The following is a 20,408-nucleotide window of genomic DNA, read 5'->3' as shown; positions in this document are numbered from 1 at the left end:
CTATAACTAAAAAATACTTTTTTAAAAAAGATACTAGTGATCACAGATTTACTAATAGTAAATGTCCCTTACATCTTTGGGAGAAAATCTATTTAATTGTGGTGGGTCATTCTTTAAATACATGTCTAATTTAACATTTCTTTTTTTAGTGGTAGGGATCAAATATAGGGCCTTGGGTGTTAACCATTCATTTCACCACTGAGCACATCACCAATTCCAAACATTTCATTTTTAAGTAAGTGTTTTTTAGAAGTCAAGTGAGTTTTGCCCATAGTTTTTTTTTTAAATTCCCAAGTTCCCTACTTTTATGTGTAATTGTGTGTATTTAGTTCTATTCAATTTTATCACCCGTGCAAATTCATGTATCCACTTCCACATTCAAGATACAGAAATTTCATTAATACACGGATCCTTCACATTTTCCTTTTGTAATTATATTCATCTCCTTCTCACTCCTGACCCAGCCAACTACTAATCTGTTCTTCATTTCTGTGATTTTATCATTTCAAGAATATTATATAAATGGAATCATATAATATGTAATCCTCTGAGATTGGCTTTTTTCACTCCAGCACAATTCCTTAACATTCCTTAAGATTTCCCCAAGTTGTTGCATTCAGTCTTTTTTTTTTTTTTTTTAAATTTAAGATCATGGCAGGGATGTACCTGAGGTTGTGTCAATGGCTGTTGCTTTTTGTTTGGTTTTATTAGCAAAATTATGATAGCTTCATGAGATGAAACACACAGCTTTCACTTTTTTCCTATATCTGGAATAGATCATAAAGATATCTGAGACTGGAGAAGTAACTTGTTGATGTGTTTGTTACTTATTTCATCACTACAGATTTATTCAATTTTTTACATTTCCCAAGAGTTGTTTTTAAAAGTCATTTACATACTATATCTTTGAAAAGTTACCCATTTCTTCCAGGTTTTCTAACATTGATCTCAAACATTTATTATGTATTTATTTTTATTTTATTCTTTAAAATTGTCCTGAATCTGTAACATCTTACTTTTCATTTCTTGGTTTTATTTAACATTTTTCTTAGATTGATTTTTCTTTTACAAACATTATTTCTTATAGTATTTTCTAATTCATATCAGATTTTAATTCATTATTTTCAAATAATTTTTGAAATAATTTTCTACTTTAATTACTTTTCTTGTTACTTCTTTAAGTTCTTGATTTAGAAATTTACATCTTATGTTATTTGCTAGTAAAAACAAGAGCTCTGAATATAGCCTTTCTGTATCTTATGTTTTATTAAGTATTGCTGATATTTATTGTCAGTGATTTCTAAAAATTCTTTTTTTTCTTTGAAGTACTGGGGTTTGAACTTGGGCCCTTGCACATGCTAGGCAAGTGCTTTACCACTGAGCTAAATCCCTACTTCTCTCAATGACTTTTAAGTTTTTATTTTATCTTAAACTCAATAGTCGTCTAGAGCATTGTTTTGAATCCTCAGTAGGCAACTTTATATTTTTTTGGTTGTGTTTAAATTTGTTTTTAAAAATTTAGCTTTACTGTTATGAAATGCCACCTTTTATTTTATTTTAGGTATAAAATGTTATTTCTTAAAAATAAATTTTCCATAGGATCTTGAAAAGAAATTATAAGCTCTTTTTAAAAAATTGTTTTATTGTGGAGATTATATTTCTATATATTTAATGTATAGATTGTGTACATACAGTTCAGTGGCATTATGTAAATTCTCATAGTTTTGCAACCATCACCAACATCCATTTCTAGAATTTTTTTTTTATCTTTCCAAACTGAAACATGTATCCATTAAACAATAATTTCTCCTTCTTTCCTCCAACCCTATGGTAACGTCTGTTTTTTACTTTCTGTCTTGATGAATTTGTCTATTCTAGGTACCTGATATGAGTGGAATTGTATAATAGTTATTCTTGTGTGTTTGACTTATTTCACTTAACATAGTGTTTTCAAGATTCATACATGTTGTAGTGCATGTCAGAATTTCACTCCTTTTGAAGGATGATAGTATTCCATTGTATGTATAGAACATGTTTTGTTTATTCATTCACATAAGCCCTATATTTAACAAAAGATATGTTTCATTAAAACAGAAATGTCAAACACATTTTCCTATGTATCTTTTAAATTTCTTTTTATATTTCTCTTTATTTAATAATAATATGGTAGTGTAAACCAATTAGAATCTCAGCTGATTTCTCAACCCAGACTCTCAAAGCTAGGAGGTCCTGGAATAACATACACCAAGCACTGAAAGAAAATGGATGACAACCAAAAATCCTATATCCATAAAAATTAAGCTTCAGGGCTGGGGATATGGCTCAGTTGGTAGAGTGCTTGTCTTGCATGTGTAAGGCCCTGGGTTTGATCCCCAGCAAAACACACACACACACACACACACACACACACACAAATTAAGCTTCAGATTTGAAAATGAAATAAAAATATTCCTTAATAAACAAACATTAAAAAATTCATAATTAGAAAGCCTGCTCTACAGAATATTCTCAAAAAAATATTCTATGAAGATGAAATAAAAAGAAAGAAGGGAAAATCAGCAAAGGGAGAAAGAACACTAAAGGAATAGTGAATCAAAGGAGAAACAAATTCAAATTAAAAGCTAGAAATAAACCAAAATGACTGGAATACAAATAATATCTCAATAATAACCTTGAATGTTAATGGTTTAAACTCAACAATCAAAAGACATAGACTAGCAAATTGGACTAAAACAACAAGACTCAACAATATCTGTCTCCAAGAGATTCACCTCATAGGTGAAGACATCCACAGTCTGAAGGTGAAAGGATGGGAAAAAAACATATCACTCACATGGATCATGTAAACAAGCAGAAGTTTCTATCCTTACATAAAGTGAACTTCAAGCCAAAGTTAATCAGAAGGGACAAAGAAGGACATTTAATACTGTCTTGTTGATGTATAACAAGACATAACAATTATAAATATTTATGCCCCAAACAATGGAGCATCTACATACATCAAACAATTTCAAGAATCAAATAGACCACAACACAATAATACTGGGTGATTTTAACATACCACTTTCACTACTGGATAGATCTTTCAAATAAAAACTAAACAAAGAAACTATAAAAATAGATATAGAACTAAATATTTGCTCATCCATCAATGAGTGAAAATACTTTCTTCTCAGCAGCACAAGGATCCTTATCTAGACCATATATAGACCATATCTTATGCCACAAAGCAATTCTTAGCAAATACAAAAAGATAGAGAAAATGCCCTGCATTCTATTCAGATCATAGTGGAATGAAATTAGAAATCAATGATAGAATAAAAAGCAGAAGCTACTCTAACACCTGAAGACTAATCAATATCTATTGAATGATGAATGAATAGCAGAAGAAATCAGAGAAGAGATAAAAAAATACTTAGAGGTAAATGAGAACACCAATACAATATATCAAAATCTCTGGGATACTACGAAGGCAGTGCTAAGAGGAAAGTTCATTGCATTGAGCTCATTCATTAAAAGAATAGAAAGTCAATGAGTAAATAACCTATCATTACATCTCAAAGCCCCAGAAAAAGAACAAATCAACACCCAAAGTAGTAGAAGACAGGAAATAATCAAAATCAGCTGAAATCCATGATATTGAAACAAAAGAAACAATTGAAAAAATTGACAAAACATAAAGTTTTTTCTTTGAAAAAATGAATAAAATTGATAAACCCTTAGTCCTGCTAATGAAAAGAGAAAGAAATTAGGAAAACTATCCCATTCACAATAGCCTCAAAAAAAATTTAGGAATCAATATAATAAAAGAGGTGAAAGACCTCTACAAAGAAAACTATAGAATACTAAAGAAAGAAATTGAAAAAGGCCTTAGAAGATGGAAAGATCTCCCTTATTCTTGGATAGGCAGAATTAACATTGTCAAAATGGCCATTGTAACCAAAAACGTTATACAGATTTAATGTAATTCCTATTAAAATCCCAATGACATTCTTCATCGAAATAGAAAAAGCAATCATGAAATTCATTTGGAAAAATAGAGACTCAGAATAGCCAAAGTAATCCTTAGCAAGAAAAGTGAAGCAGGAGGTATCACTATACCATACCTCAAATTGTACTACAGAGCCAAATGGCATGGTATTGACACCAAAAAATGGCATAATATTGTCACCAAAACAGATATGTAGACCAGTGGTACAGAATAGAAGACACAGAGACACATCTACATAAATGCACATATCTCATACTAAACAAAGGTGCCAAAAATATACATTATAGAAAAAGATATCCTCTTCAACAAATGGTGCTGGAAAAACTGGAAATCCATATGTAGCAAACTGAAATTAAACCCCTATCTCTCAACCTGAAAAAACCCTCAACTCAAAGTGGAACAAGGATTTAGGCACTAGAACAGAGATTCTGTGCCTAGTAGAAGAAAAAGTGGGCCCAAATCTCCACCATGTCAGCTTAGGTATTGATTTCCCTAATAAGACTCCTGGAGTGCTCAAAGTGAAATCAAGAATCAATAAATGAGATGGATTAAAACTAAAAAGCTTCTTTACAGCAAAGGAAACAATCAATAATGTGAAAAGAGAGCCTACAGAATGGGAGAAAATCTTTACTACAGGCACCTCAGTCAGAACATTAATCTCCAGGATATATAAAGAACTCGAAAAACAACACCAAAAAAACAAATAACCCAATCTATAAACCAGCTAAGGAACTTCACAGATACTTCACAGAAGTAAAATTGATCAACAAATATGTGAAAAAAGTTACAACATCTCAATTAGAGCAATGCAAATTAGAGAAATGCAAATCAAACTACACTGAGATTCCATCTCATTCCAGTAATAATAGTGGTGTTTGACTTAGAAGTTATATGATCATTGCTTATTTATTTTAACTTTGTCATTGATTAATATAAAATCTTTCACTGATCACATTTAATGATTATAGATTTGAACTCTCCTTAACATATGTATATACCACCAATTATTCTTCTGTTATTGTTTTCACTTCATGTTAACACTTATTCCTTTATTTTTAAACTTCCTCAATCATTACTTAGGTATGTCATTTTTATAAGTTGAATCTGAAAGCATTTTCCTTTTAGTATGTGAATTTTACCCTATACCTACCTATTAGCATAAGTCCTATATTTGAGAGCCGCCCCACGCGCCTGCAAGGTAGGCGGACCAGCGACCCACCAGCAGAACAGGCCCAGCGGCCTGCTGAGGGGCAGAGCCGCCCCCTCCCCCCGCGCTTGCAAGGTAGGCAGAACTGTGACCACCAACAGGATAGGCCCAGCGGCTCACGGAGGGGCAGAGCCGCCAACCTCGCCGGCAAGGTAGGCGGACCTGCGACCCACCGGCAGAACAGGCCCAGAAACCTATGGAGGGGCAGAGCTGCCCCACGCGCCTGCAAGGTAGGCGGACCCGCTACCGAACGGCAGAACAGGCCCAGCGGCCTGCCGGCGTGGTAGGCACATTGCCCCAATTGGAGGAGGGGCAGAGCCACCGCCCGCGCCTGCAAGGGAAACTTTGCAACTATACAAGAGCAATATAAATATATAGGGGGAAAATTCAATAACACAACAATTTCACCAAGCAGAAAGAAACGCGAACAGTATGAAGAGACAAGGAAAGAAAGGACCACAAGCAATCCAGGTCAACTCAACGTTAGAAGAGGTAATATCTGCAGCAGATGGAATGTCAGATAAAGAATTCAGGATATACATGCTTCAGATGATATGGAGTCTCAAGGAAGACATTAGACAGCAAAATCAGACAATGAAAGATCACTTCAACAATGAATTACATAAACAAATCCAAGAAGCAAAAGATCAACTATACAGGGAGATAGAGGTTATAAAAAACAAACAAACAGAAATCCTAGAAATGCAGGAAGCAATAAACCAACTTAAAAACTCCATTGAGAATACTACCAGCAGAGTAGAACACTCAGAAGATAGAACATCAGACAATGAAGACAAAGTATTTCAACTTGAAAAGAACATAGACAGCTCAGCAAGACTGTTAAGAAACCATGAGCAGAACATCCAAGAAATATGGGATAGCAAAAAGAGACCAAACTTAAGAGTCATTGGGATACAGGAAGGTATAGAGGTCCAAACCAAAGGAATGAGCAATCTATTCAATGAAATAATATGAGAAAACTTCCCAGACTTGAAGAATGAGACAGAATCCCAAATCCTAGAAGCCTACAGGACGCCGAATGTGCAAAATCATAAGAGATCCACACCTAGACACATTATAATGAAGATGCCCAACATACAGAATAAGGAGAGAATTTTAAAAGCTACAAGAGAAAGGAAGCAGATTACATTTAGGGGTAAGCCAATCAGGATAACAGCTGATCTTTCAACACAGACTCTGAAAGCTAGAAGATCCTGGAATAACATATTTCAAACACTGAAAGAAAATGGGTTCCAACCAAGAATTGTGTATCCAGCGAAATTAAGCTTCAGGATGGAAGATGAAATTAAAACCTTCCACGATAAACAAAAGTTAAAAGAATTTGCAGCTAGAAAACCATCTCTTCAAAACACCCTCGGCAAAACATTACAGGAAAAGGAAATGGAAAATAACATTGAAAACCAACAGTGGGAGGTAGTACAGTAAAGGGGGGAAAAATAATCAAAGAGGAAAACAAACCATGTTTAGTAACATAAATAAACAAATATGGCTGGAAGAACAACCCATATCTCAATAATAACCCTAAATGTTAATGGCTTAAAATCACCAATTAAGAGACACAGGCTAGTAGAATGGATCACAAAACAAGACCCAACAATATGCTGCCTACAGGAGACACATTTGATAGGAAAAGACATACATAGACTGAAGGTGAAAGGTTGGGAAAAATCATATCACTCATATGGACTTCGGAAACAAGCAGGAGTGTCCATACTCATATCAAATAAAATAGATTTCAAGCCAAAGTTAATCAAAAGGGATAAAGAGGGACACTACATACTGCTCAAGGGAACCATACACCAACAAGACATAACAATCATAAATATATATGCCCCAAACAATGGTGCAGCTATGTTCATCAAACAAACTCTTCTCAAGTTCAAGAGTCTAATAGACCAACATACAATAATCATGGGAGACTTCAACACACCTCTCTCACCACTGGACAGATCTTCCAAACAAAAGTTGAATAAGGAAACTATAGAACTGAATAACACAATTAATAACCTAGACTTAATCGACATATATAGAATATACCACCCAACATCAAGCAGTTACACTTTTTTCTCAGCAGCACATGGATCCTTCTCAAAAATAGATCATATATTATGTCACAGGGCAACTCTTAGACAATATAAAGGAGTAGAGATAATACCATGCATCTTTTCTGATCATAATGGAATGAAACTGAAAATCAACGATAAAAGAAGGAAGGAAAAATCATGCATCACTTGGAGAATGAACAATAGGTTACTGAATGATCAATGGGTTATAGAAGACATCAAGGAGGAAATTAAAAAATTCTTAGAGATAAATGAAAACACAGACACAACATATCGGAATCTATGGGACACATTGAAAGCAGTTCTAAGAGGAAAATTCATTGCTTGGAGTTCATTCCTTAAAAAAGAAAAAAACCAACAAATAAATGATCTCATACTTCATCTCAAAATCCTAGAAAAAGAAGAGCAAAACAACAGCAAAAGAAGTAGAAGGCAAGAAATAATTAAAATCAGAGCTGAAATTAATGAAATCGAAACAAAAGAAACAATTGAAATAATTGATAAAACTAAAAGTTGGTTCTTTGAAAAAATAAATAAAATCTACAGACCCTTAGCCATGCTAACAAAGAGAAGAAGAGAGAGAACTCAAATTACTAGCATACAGGATGAAAAAGGCAATATCACAACAGACACTTCAGAAATACAGAAGATAATCAGAAATTATTTTGAATCCTTATACTCCAATAAAATAGAAGATAGTGAAGGCATCGATAAATTTCTTAAGTCATATGATCTGCCCAGATTGAGTCAGGAGGATATAGACGACCTAAACAGACCAATATCAATTGAGGAAATAGAAGAAACCATCAAAAGACTACCAACTAAGAAAAACCCAGGACCAGATGGGTATACAGCAGAGTTTTACAAAACCTTTAAAGAGGAACTAATACCAATACTTTTCAAGCTATTTCAGGAAATAGAAAAAGAGGGAGAACTTCCAAATTCATTCTACGAGGCCAACATCACCCTGATTCCTAAACCAGACAAAGACACTTCAAAGAAAACTACAGACCAATATCTCTAATGATTTTTAGGAAACGTCTATTTAAAGACATTCCAGAGCATATACAGATAGAGAATTTATTTTAACTAATTTGTTTTGTTTGAAAAATATTTTATTGACAGATAGTAATTTTACCTCTTTATGCAGTATATGTAACTATTTTTACTGTAAATCCATGAATTAATCTGCCCACTTGAATAATTTATTGTAGTCTAGCGAAATTTTATTTAAATATTTATTTAACATTTACATATTAAATTTACTATTCAGTTACTGTTACTGTACTTATTATATTCTGGTTTCTTCTTCAGGAACCTCTGTAAGTCATTCATCCAAAACTAAGGTAAGAGGTTCTTGGGGTTTCATCAGTGAGCAAAACTGATGCTTGCCTTCGAGGAGCTTAAAATCAAGCCAGAAGAAATAGACAGTGAGTGCTGGGCATGTTGGCACACGCTTGTAATCCCAGCGGCTTGCGAGGCTGAGGCAGGAGGATCACAAGTTCAATGCCAGCCTCACCAAAAGTGAGGCTCTAAGCAACTCAGTGAGACCCTGTCTCTAAATAGGGCTGGGGATGTGACTCAGTGGTTGGGTGTCCCAGATTTCAATCTCTGGTTCCCCCTACCCTCCAAAAAAGAAAAAAAGTAAATCAACAATGAAGAGGACAGTGCAAAGTATCTAGTGGGGTGTATGGGTTAAGGAACATGGGAAGGTGGGGTTCCTTCTGCTTTGGGTGCTGTTTCCATGTTCGCATGCTCTGTTAAGTGACTTGTTTTCCCTTAGCGTCATTTCTGCTCTGTTTTACCCCCAAGCTGTTAGTTTGGTTTTCCCTAAAATTCAACAGTGTTTATTTCTTAGCCACTTTCTTTGGTCTGCTGCTTCTCATCGTGTTTTCTGCTTTTTGTTTCCTTCACATGGTGGAAGCAGCTCTTCACAGGCTCCTTCTTGTCCTGTTATCTATCTATTTCATAGTGGAGGCCACCTCAGGCCCATGTCTGCCACAAGGCAGTACCCCATGGGGCCCAAAGCCCCACACCCTCCCTTGAGGGCAATTGTCCCCTTCTGCTTAGACCTGAGGTCATCTGTGAGGCCCACAGGCAGTCTCCATGGAACTTGGGCAGGAGGCTGTGTCCTCCTTGCTCCCGATGACAAAGGAGATAGTTGGCATTTTTGTCTTTGCTGTAGTTCTTCTGAAGTGTCACGGCTCGGCTCGGCCCGGAGCTCTTTCTAGCTCCCTTTGGGGGATGACTCTACATTCAAACATTCCCAACAGCTCTCCCCAGCCCTTCTGCTTCCCGCCAGGATGCATAATAATAAAAGTGAAGGTTGTTATCTCTGAATATATAGATAAACCAAGAAGCAGATTGGTCAGGGTAGGGACAAGAAGGTGATTTTGGTACTGTGGACCCTGGTTTGGCCAGCGGTGAAGATGGCTCTTTTTACAGTGAGCTATATCATTTCGTTTTTTGTTGAATTGTGTTCCTAACTCTTAGTCTCCTGTACAATACATTCTTTCCAACTTAGAGGGTTGAGCTTGTAGGCTGTGTTCCAAAAATGTTTTTCTCAATCAATTCTCATCATTAATGGACTTTGGCAATGAGGGGGGTCTCTTTCCCCTATGTCCCCCCCCACCAGTGGACATTTGCTACAGCATTCAAAGGACTGCCCACATGCTATGGTGAATTCCCACATTAATTTATTTATTCTTTGCCTCTGCTTATAAAATCATGAAGGCCAAAGAGGCATTATTATTGCTATTTATGAAAAGCAAAAAAACAAAACAAAAAAAGGCTTATAAAAGTGGAGTGACTTGCCTAGGGTGATTTGTTTGGGATGAGTTGGACCAGTCCTCTTTCACAGGACTATACCCATTTTTCCTCCCTATCCTCTTGTCTGACCACCATAAATAAACTGTGATAGTACATTTCAAATATGGGACTAAAACTCCAATTCAGTACCTGTTATACCTTGGAAATTCTTTCTGCCACTTAGAGTGTGTTTTAAATCAATAAACAATTGGTGAAAACGTGTGTGTGTGTGTGTGTGTGTGTGTGTGTGTGTGTAGTCATACAGTGTTTGTATTAAATGGAAAGTAAAACACAATCTTCTCATTTCAAATTCGGATTTTTTTTCTTTTCTGCATATGATATTTTATTTCACAAAACAGAATTTTAGAAGAAAACTCTCTTGCCAGAAACTCTTTAATATGCATTCAGGCTAAAATTATGCAAACAGACTAAAATTTTGGTGTGTATCTCAGCCACTGTGCCCTCTCTCAGTATGATGACCTGGAGGTGACCGTGTCATCTGCTGTGTGTAAGATGCAGAGCCAGAGCCTTATTGCATTTGGGGGCCTCCCTGTCCCTGTGCAAAAGCTGCAGCCATAGAAATCCGAGGCTGAGCAAGTTGTTTACATAGTGTGTGCTTTTGCATGATAAACACTGCCTTTTTGTCCACTGATTCATAGTGGTGTTTTCTTGGCATCTTGGTCAAGCAATATGTGTAAATGTGGCTACTGAAGACTACTGAGCACTAGGTGTGTCTGGCTCTGATAAGATGCTCCTTTATTTTCTATTCTGGCTCAGGCTTTATTTCCCACCCTAAGCCATATCTGCAAGCTGTCATAATATAAATTCCTGTCATTTCCCCCAGTGGAGACCACAGCCACTAACTAAAAAGGTCCCAGGCAGTACATTCTAACTATGGTGGCTTTACTACTATATAAGGCATATCCCTAACCACTCCTGCAACTCACCCTTGGCTTAGGAAAGGCCCAGAGATTTGGCCCAAAGATACTGCTAAACATCCCATAATGCACAAGATGGGACTTGCATTAGTGGTACATTCTTTGCCCACATGCTGTAGAGAGTTCTGGTTTTCAGGCATGCTTATGGGCTTGTAGGAGCAGGATCTGTGGCTCCAAGGGGACAAAGATGACCTACAGGCTCCTTTTGGGGAACTTTGGCTTTGTAGGTACACAAGGAGGCAAGGAACTGTCCAGTGCGGCTTCCCACTCAGAGATCATCAAAGGAGGGATTTTATTTAGCGAAGTTCATAAAAGTTTTTGCAGGAACAGGTCTTTGGTAAGTTGCTTGGCCTGTTCTATATATACTTCAAGATGATTAAGAGAAAATATTCTTACTCTGGCAGACTCAGCTAGACTTCCAAAGCATTGCCGGGAAGGACCATTTGGATTAAGATCACATAGAACCAAAATGCAGGCCAGAAACCTGGAACAGGCCCAGTTCACCCCATTCCTGTTTGGTAGGAGATTTTAAGGAGAATTGAAGATATATTAGGGAAATCACAAGGAATGCAATAATGTCATTCCCCATTTAAACAGTAATGCTATCTACTGAGAGTTAGCTGTCTAAGAAGGGAACCCAATAATCTGCCACTGGAGACAATCTGGTTTTCCATTACCCAAATACAAATTTATAAAGATGTAGACAGTAGTTCTCAACCAAGCATGATCTTCACTGCCCAGGGGACACACCACAATGTCACCACTTAGGAAGTGTTCCATTGGTATCTAGTGGGCAGAGGCTAGAGATGCTGGCTAACATCTCATTATGCACAGGAAGTTGCCTCTGCCCAGCTACCCTCCAAAATAGTGCTGAGCTTGAGAAACCCTGATGTGGACAGGTATCACCCCCTTTCCTCCTGAAGGCCAATGTAACTCTGAGGCACAAAAACCTTCTTCCCGACAACCCTCCTCCTCATTCTCACCAGTCCTTTTCTTGGTGAACCAGAGCATTCCAGGAAAGCCTCACGCATTCATCACACTCACCTTCCCCTGCTGGTCTGTTTTGATCTCCCAGCCTCGGGGCAGTTCCAGCCGAGTGTCTGCGAACATGTTGATGAAATTCACCAAGTCCCGGTTGTGCTGGTAGCGTTCAAAATTGCGAGCATCTCTTCGGACTTTCAGAATCATGTGCTTTAAGCAGGTGCTACTGGTGAAGACTCGGTAGGCACTCTGAGACAGGTTCAGGGCGGATTGGAGTCGAGAGTGGGAAATTTGGAAAAACAGACTGAGTACACTTTGAGTATTTAAACATGACGTAATGTGATTGCTACACAGCAATTTATTGTGAGCTTGAGATAGAGGCCTCAGAAGCAGAGATCTTGCCCAAGAAGTAATCGTGCATTGATTATTAACACACATATATCATTCTAATTCTACCCAACTCTTGGCAGCCTTGGACAGTCGTGTAAAGCTCCCTCACACCTTCTTCTACCTCTCTGGGCTTCACTCCTATCCCCTCATATCCCTTCATCCCTTCTCTGACTGCACAGGTCTGCCTTTCTTCTTATCTGTCTAACACAGGGTAGTAATTTAGGATCTGTGGGGATGTCAGGCTGGACTACAGAAGTGTCTCAATCCTTCAAATCCTATGTAAAACCTTGTGTGTGTAGAGATCAGGGGATGAGAGGAAACAAAGAATGTTTTAGGAATTTCTAAATACGCCAAATGACAATTTTATGGTACAGAGGGCTGGTGTGTGTGTGTGTGTGTATGTGTGTGTGTGCACGCGCGCGCGTGCGCGCACAGTAAAAGAACAGACTCTGTGAAACCAGGGAGGTTGACCCAGTGGATTTCATGGTCCACTTTGCCTAGCGTTGAGTGTCAGGGCATCAGTATCTGCCATACTTATTCTCCATTTGTGACTCTCCACTGCAGCACTGGGAATCTGCTCTGTATCCAACCAGTGGTCCCCCTTTTCCCAAGCCAGAACTGACATGACCTCATCAAATTATGGCTCTTGCCTTATGGAATCATTATCATCTAAATTCAGGCACCCAAAGTGAAAACTGCTGTTTTAAAACTAGTCTTTTTTTTCTCTTTGGCAGGGGGGTGGGGTACTGGGGATTGAACTCAGTGGCACTCAATCACTGAGCTACATCCCCAGCCCTATTTTGTATTTTATTGAGACAGGGTTGCTTAGCACCTCACTTTTGCTGAGGCTGGCTTTAAACTGGCAATCTTCTTGCCTCAACCTCCCGAGCCGCTGGAATTACAGGTGTATGCCACCACACCCAACTCAGTCTTTCTTAATTCCTCATCTTCTACCCACCCACAACCACAGGGGACCCAAAGTCAATTGATTCCCTGAGAAATCTCTCTGAAGGCAGTTATTCCTTGCCATGCTCCCAGCCACTTCTTTAGGTTGGGCCTCCATCATCTCTCCCTTGAGCAGTTGAATTGGCCTCTACTCTTGGCCTCTCAGTCTTTCCCTATGCTCTGTTGCCAGAGAGAATGCTTCATCAACTGTGTGGTTACGCAGCCCCAGTGCCTAAGAGCACTGTGGGTTCCTGTTGCCCACTGAAGTAGATCCAGGATCCTTTGCATGGCTTACCAGGAGTCTGCTGATGATTCTCCAGCCCTCTCTCCCTGTCTGTAGCCTCTCTCACTTGGGCCACTCTGGAACCTTTATAGCTGTCCCAAACATACTAATAGAGAACACATTGTCCCTCTGCCTGGACTTCTTCCTACCCACTTTCTACCTTCCAGATTCAATGCACCTGTCTCCTTCTGCTTCTTTGAGCTCCCAGGGAACTTTGTCTTCTTTCAGTTTGGCCCTGCCCTGTTTTGTTAAGCTGATTACTTTGGATGTCATCATCCCCTAGAAAAGACACCTAGTTCTTATGTGTCACCTTAATCTGTCTTTGTGATTCCAGCACCTAAACTGTGCCTGATCTGCAGTGTTGTTAAATGGGAATTTAACAAATATAGTGATATTGTGTCATTGTTCTTTTGAAAATACCCTCTAAAAATGCAATGAAAAAAAAGTACATAATAAAATCACATCCAGTTCAATATTAGCCTGATATTTGAAAAACTGCATCAAAAGGATGTTTTCTACATCTAGGAAAAAAATCTATTTTAAAATTTCTTCAGTGAAAATGATTGTATTAAATGGATCATAATGAAGGGGATCTATTCATTTCATGTTCTTTTAAAGTTTTAACAATAATAAAAATGAGTATTTGTTTTCAAAGTACTTTTACTGACATGAGCCTAACAAAAAACTAAAGAAGCAACAGTATTTCCAAATCCAGGCTTTTTACTTATTGGGAGACTCACAGTGAAAAGAATATATTGGATTTTTTCCCCCTCTCCTTGTATGGTGCAAAATTCTAGCCTTTTGGATCTATCAATTGACTTTACAAAGTTTGTTTGGGGTCTTGATGGAGCCAGGCCAGGCCTCCTCTGCTCTTGGAACACTCACATAATTGGCATGCAGCACAGTGAAGAATTCTGGGTTGGTGATGAACTTGACGGCTGGGGACTGCAGCAGCAAGGTGATTTTTTGTGAGTTAACGGGAGAAAGTGACCCTTCTCTCCTCAGATCTGGAAAAAGTGAAGCAAATCGACAGAATACATTTAGAAAAAAGTAGTTTCAAACCTGGTTCTTTTTTTTTTCTTTTCCCACAGCAGTAGCACACAGATCTCTACCTGCACAGCAGAACTTGTTTTGAATAGCAACATGACCAGGTGTCATACCGGTAAAGCATCCCTTACAGAAATGCTTGGAAACAGAGTTTTTCAATTTTTTTTCCAGATTCAGAATATTTGCAGATCCTTAATGAGATGTCTTGGGGATGGGACCCACGTCTACACATGAAATTCTTTTATGTTTCATCCACACTGTATACACCGAGCCTGAAGTTAATTTTATACAATATTTTTAGTAATTTTGTACATGAATCTGTTTCATGGTGTGGAATTTTCCATTTGTGGTATCATGTTGGTTCTCAAAAAGTTTTATTTTTTGGAGCATATCAGATTTTGGATTTGGGGATTAGGGATGCTCAACTTGTATCACTTTCTGTAAGCCAGTTAAGAATCATTATTTCCTAGTAGCATTCCTCCATCATTTCAGGTAGGCACAAGTCTTCTAACATCTCCTCCCATTTATCCTGATGATTTTTTCCTTATTTTCTTTACAAGTTGATAACCATAGTTATGATAGATTCTGCAAAAAGGGTCACAATTTTCCCCCTCCTTGTATCCATACCCCTCTGCAATGGGACTTTGTAGCAATAATCCTTATTAAATTGGTGTCGGCCTTGTACCTTGCTTCACTTAGTAGATTGTAGCAGAAGTGACACGTCAGAGTTTCAGAAAGTTCTGTGTGTCTCATATCCCTGCTACCACTAAGAGAACAACTTGAACTAGCCTGCTGAGAGATAAATGATGGGGAGTAGAGACAAATCACCCATCTGAAGTCATCTCACACCAGCCAGCCCACAGCCAATACAACATTTGATCCAAGACATTTATCTGTGTGAGCCCAGCAGCACCCTGAGGACCCACCCAGCTGAGCTTGGCTCACATTGACAACCCACAGAACTGCTAGATGAATGTGTGGTTGTGAGTGTAAACCACTAAATCTGTGGATGGTTTGTTACACAGTAAATGCAAGTGATCCAATGCCAAACTCAGAAATCAATGTCCTCTTTCTTTTTTCTTCATGTTTCTAATTACTGGATCAGTGTACCGTGTCCCTCTCAGAAGGCCAAACAATGAAATTAATAACAGAAAAACTCACACTAGTCAGTTTGGTAAGTTTGTCTAGAAAATTGAATAGAATGGAAGCAATTAAAATTGTTGTTGAAACTGTATGTGCATTTAGGAGATCACATGAAAATGTCCAACATCCGTGTTGCTGTTGATGGTGGAGAGCCGGCAGGATGGGAATCACAATGTCTGCTTGGTGAGACTCTCTCTGAGCCTTCTTTTGGTGAAGAAAATTGCCATCATTTAACCCATTTCAAAGAGAAAGTGAATTATTAAGATGCCACTGTGGTAATCTTATATTGTTGTGGGTATAAAAAGTGGAAGCCAGTCTCATGGTTTTTGAATATCCTTGTCTGAGTAGAACTCAATTCGAAGAAATAAAAATCAGGAAAACTGGGCCCTGAGTGAATGCATACTGTTGTAAATAAAAAAAAAATACTCTTGCACGGTGTACATAACCAGAAGCCTGCTGGAAAACCTCTTTCTCCCCAAGTTCTTTCCAGGGAGAACTGAATTTTCTTCTAAATGCAAAGTAATTGCTCCTAGTGTTGTCACATGGCTCATTTGAAATAGAGTGTGAATTTTTATAGCATGTTTTATTTATATGTGGAAAACCCTTAGGACTCCAACAGATATATTTATTTAACAACAAAGGATTAAGCCATCATAAAAGCTACCTTGGTACACAAATATTGTGGCAAACTCAACTCCATCCCCTGAATCCATGTGCTTTCGTATCTCACCAGCCATGTTGGTGGTGTTCTCTTCACTGTGGATCTGTATCTCTTAAGTTTCCTGGGGGGAAGCTCCATTGTCTGCTTTACCCTGTTTGCACCATACCTCTTTCTCTTCTACCTTGGTCTTTTGCCCATTCTGTTGCTCTCTTAACCCTATGACCCCTGTCTAACCCATGAGGTATGGTGAAGGACTTGTACACTTCTGTCACACAGCTGTTGGATGCCCCCACTAGTATATGGGGACCCCTCATTTCCAATACCTAAGCTTGATTGGGGAGATTCAGCCTCTGAGTCACTCCCTCCACCTCCACCTCCTCCGGCTGGGACTTGCTCACAGCTTTGGCTGCCAGAATCCTCTTCAGATCTTTCTGTTGCAATGGTCCGCTGAATATTTTGATACCTTTGCATTGGAAAATGGAAAGATGGAGTTAACTTTTTTTTTTCTCCTTGTGGGAGGCCAATGCTCTGAATCAGACAAGAATCTGTAAAGAATTATCTTGAAAGTCAGAAAAGGAAATTCCCAAAAGACAGACAAAACAATTAGCAAGAGGAGTATGTCTAGATTATTTGATTTTGTTTTTGTTTTGAAAGCTAGGATGAATTTCAAATATGGTGACTTTCAATAATCAACAACAACAAAAATAACTAATCATGAAAAATAGCCTGTGTACTACATTAAACAAAATCAGGCTAAGTCTTAAATAAGGGTATGGGAAATAAATTAAAATGTTACAACTAAGGTATGGAATTATCACCACATTACTTTAATAGGCCTACAAAAAGGAATAATTGTTGCACAAACCTCTTTCTCCTTTACCTTGGTCTTTTGCCCATTCTATTGCTCTCTTTACCCTAGGATCCATGTCTAACCCATGAGGTATGGTGAAGGACTACTATTTGACAACTACTTGATATGACTGGGTAGAGGTCACAGAAATATTATAAAATATAATATTATAGTTTACAAACATCCTGGCAGACAAATAAATACTTGCTGCTTATTTGAAGCCTCATTTTTCTTCCTAAGTTGGGGATTGACTCAGTTGGCTGACCAGTCAGTCACTTTCTCAGGTACTACATATTTATCAGCTCTCCCACCACGTGCATGTTCTGTTCTGAGCTTTCAGATCAGAGAGGATTAGAATATGACTGTCCTTGGAACATACAGTTGAGATGCAGCAAAGCAGGGAATGGCATGTAAAACACAACTCTAGCAATGTGAAGGCAGTCCAGATCATGTTAGAGACGTGGGAACACACAAGGAGATCCTAAGGTAGGTAAAAGCTGGAGTATGAACTTATGGAAGAGCTTATTGAGCAGAAACATTTTCAGAAGGGAAAGCAACATGTGTGAAAGCAGGGTCCCCTGGGAGAGCTCTGGGAAACTTAGGGGTGGCATCAGGATGCATGGGCTCCTGTTGGTGAGAGGAGACCAACAGAGAGGAAGGCAGGGATCATCTGAAGGATGCCCCAGCAGCAGTTTGGGTCGTAGGCCTCCTAACCTGAGGAACATCAGAATACCTTGTAGGACTTGTTAAAACATAGGTTTCTAGGTCTTATCCCCAGAGTTTATGATTTGGTAGATCTGGGGTAGGGCCTAAGAATTTGCATTTCACCTAGTGCCCAGGTGGTCCTGATGCTGCTGTTCCATGGGTTAGCTTTGAAAACCATTGCTCTTGATCCTAAGTAGAAAGTGAAAAAGAGATATAGGGCCAGATGTACGCTTAGAATGATCAGCCAACACTGGTGTAGAGAATGGGTGCAGGAGAGGAGCCTGAAGTCAGGCAGAGAGTAGTCTGATACTGCAACAGTCTGGGATGGAAATGCCAAAGGCCACCTCAGGCAGGAATGGTAGGTCATGTTGCTGAGGTGAGGGGAAACACCCATATACTTCAGGGATCTCAAGATAGGCTCTATCTTCCAGCAGAATACTCAGAAATTTTCTACACCTCCCTGCCCTTGATAGCCTGCTGTGTCTGCTTCATGTTATCTTTTAAGCAGATGCCCAGTTATTTATTTGTGTCTGCTCCACTCTCCATGCCTCAACCCAAGTAGCCTTCTTCCTTTCTCATACTACTTTTGTTTTGTTTAATGCCTCTCAGTCAATTAAAGTAACATGACCAGGACCCATATTTACTTCTCCTCAAGGCAGGGATGGAAGAAGGGGACATTTCAAGACATATTTAGCAGAATTTCTAATAATTTTGTAGGTAGTTTCAACAGGATTGTGGCTTCACTGGATATGGGGGTTGAAGAGGAGGAAGGAGACTATTGTGACCAGGTAGCTGGAGGTGGCAACACTGAAAGTCAGTGTTAGAAGGATGGACGGATTGGGGGAGATATTTGGATATGCTGATTTGGAGGTCCTTAAGGTCATGCAAGTCACACTATCCAAAGGCATGTTGCTTATATGGGTCTTGTGCTTAGGAAAGTGAGGAGTGAGTAGAGAGAGGCGGGCAAAGAGGAAGAAGAAGAGAATAGTATGGTAACCAGGAATAACCAGGTCTCTAAGTGCAATCCAAGATCAAACAAAGGAGGTACCCACATTGCACAGATGTGGCTCTACTGTGACAAGCTTCTGAAGGCCAGTGCTTCATTCTTTCCTTGAGCTTACAGAGGAAGCTTTCCTAAGTGTGGTAACTAGACTACTTGCAAGAGATTCATCTGGGTGACTGTCAATATTACAGAACTGAAGCAAAATAGAAACCTGAGATTCCAAGGTGCTCTTCAATTAGTATTATGTACATCTAGGTTTGGAATCACTGATCTAAGGGATTTTTTTTACATTTTATTTTATCTAGAGAGATTCTACTACTTACTCTGATAGCTGACAGGAGATACCTTTGCCTGTAGCAGTTACTGAGAGACACTTTCTGAGAAGACCTCTTAAAACGAAATGTGGAAGACAGAGGAATGAACAGAGTGACCTAACTATAGAGAGAAATATTTGGGTTTGTTTACACCTCAACATGTCTCTGGCAGGGAGGTTTGGAGAAGGAGAAGGATAGCCTTCTATAATCCCCCTCCTGCACCTCAGAGAATACAGCCCTGCAGGAGGGCAAAGTGGCCAATGAGAAGCTTCTGAAGTCTGAAACCTTGACTGAGGGGAGAACAGGGCCTTTCGAAGACTAAGGAAGCTTCTAATGGAATGATGCCCTAAAAGCTTTATAGCAGATTGTATTTTCCCAAAATGTGTTACCATTTTTTTTTTTAGTCCTATGTGCTATCACAGAACCTCTCTAAGAGGTAGATTTGATATTGTCACCCCCCATGAGCCTGGGAAGATCTTGTGACTACTTTGTCTAATGTAGTATAAGGTGACAGTTTGTGATGGAACCCATGTTGTCAGGAAGCCCAGGCTACCTGGGAAATCTCTGTGAAGGTGTCCTCGTGGACATTCCTAGCCAACAGCTAGCATCAATCAAATATGAGAGTCTCCAGCTCCAGCCACCCTAACCACAGCCAAGAGATACTCCAGTGAGAACTGCCTTTCTGGGTCCAGTCAAGGGCATGAGAAACAATGATCATGATCCTAATGAAGATTGTAGGCTGTTACTTAGCAATCAATACCTGGGATGGGACTTAGACAAATGTCAAGTTGTCGCCTCTCTTTTTCTTCCCCAAATACAATGACCACAGCAAAGAATTTTTATGAGGACATATGATCTTATCTGATGATGAAAGTGCCACCAATGTCACAATCTATTTCACATGTCTTCGATTGGACCTTGGTTATCTCATGCCTTACTAAGTCAACAGCCTCAAGTCCCAGATCCACTCCTGAACTTTGCTGAAGCTCAGGGGAAGTTTGGGGGAATCAGGGCACCAAAGAAGAGAAAGGGAGTCAGAAAGCCCATTGTCTTCTACT

The 20,408-nt window shown here is 38.8% G+C and overlaps 1 protein-coding gene across 1 annotated transcript in view; it reads right to left on the bottom strand.

Moving 5' to 3' along the window:
* Positions 1-20,408, bottom strand: part of Hecw1 (HECT, C2 and WW domain containing E3 ubiquitin protein ligase 1) — a 411,800-nt gene that overhangs the window by 88,634 nt on the left and 302,758 nt on the right. Inside the window, exons 12-14 of the mRNA XM_027938390.3 lie at positions 16,802-16,941; positions 14,513-14,634; positions 12,073-12,258 (exon numbers count right to left, since the gene is read on the bottom strand). Coding sequence (XP_027794191.2) covers positions 12,073-12,258; positions 14,513-14,634; positions 16,802-16,941 — 448 coding nt within the window. The remainder of the gene's footprint in view (positions 1-12,072; positions 12,259-14,512; positions 14,635-16,801; positions 16,942-20,408) is intronic.

This window comes from Marmota flaviventris, chromosome 1 (genome assembly GCF_047511675.1).
Source record: "Marmota flaviventris isolate mMarFla1 chromosome 1, mMarFla1.hap1, whole genome shotgun sequence".
In the NCBI taxonomy this organism is placed as follows: domain Eukaryota; kingdom Metazoa; phylum Chordata; class Mammalia; order Rodentia; family Sciuridae; genus Marmota; species Marmota flaviventris.
The sequence above is the reverse complement of the archived record's forward strand: the minus strand, read 5'-3'. Positions and strand labels throughout refer to the sequence as shown.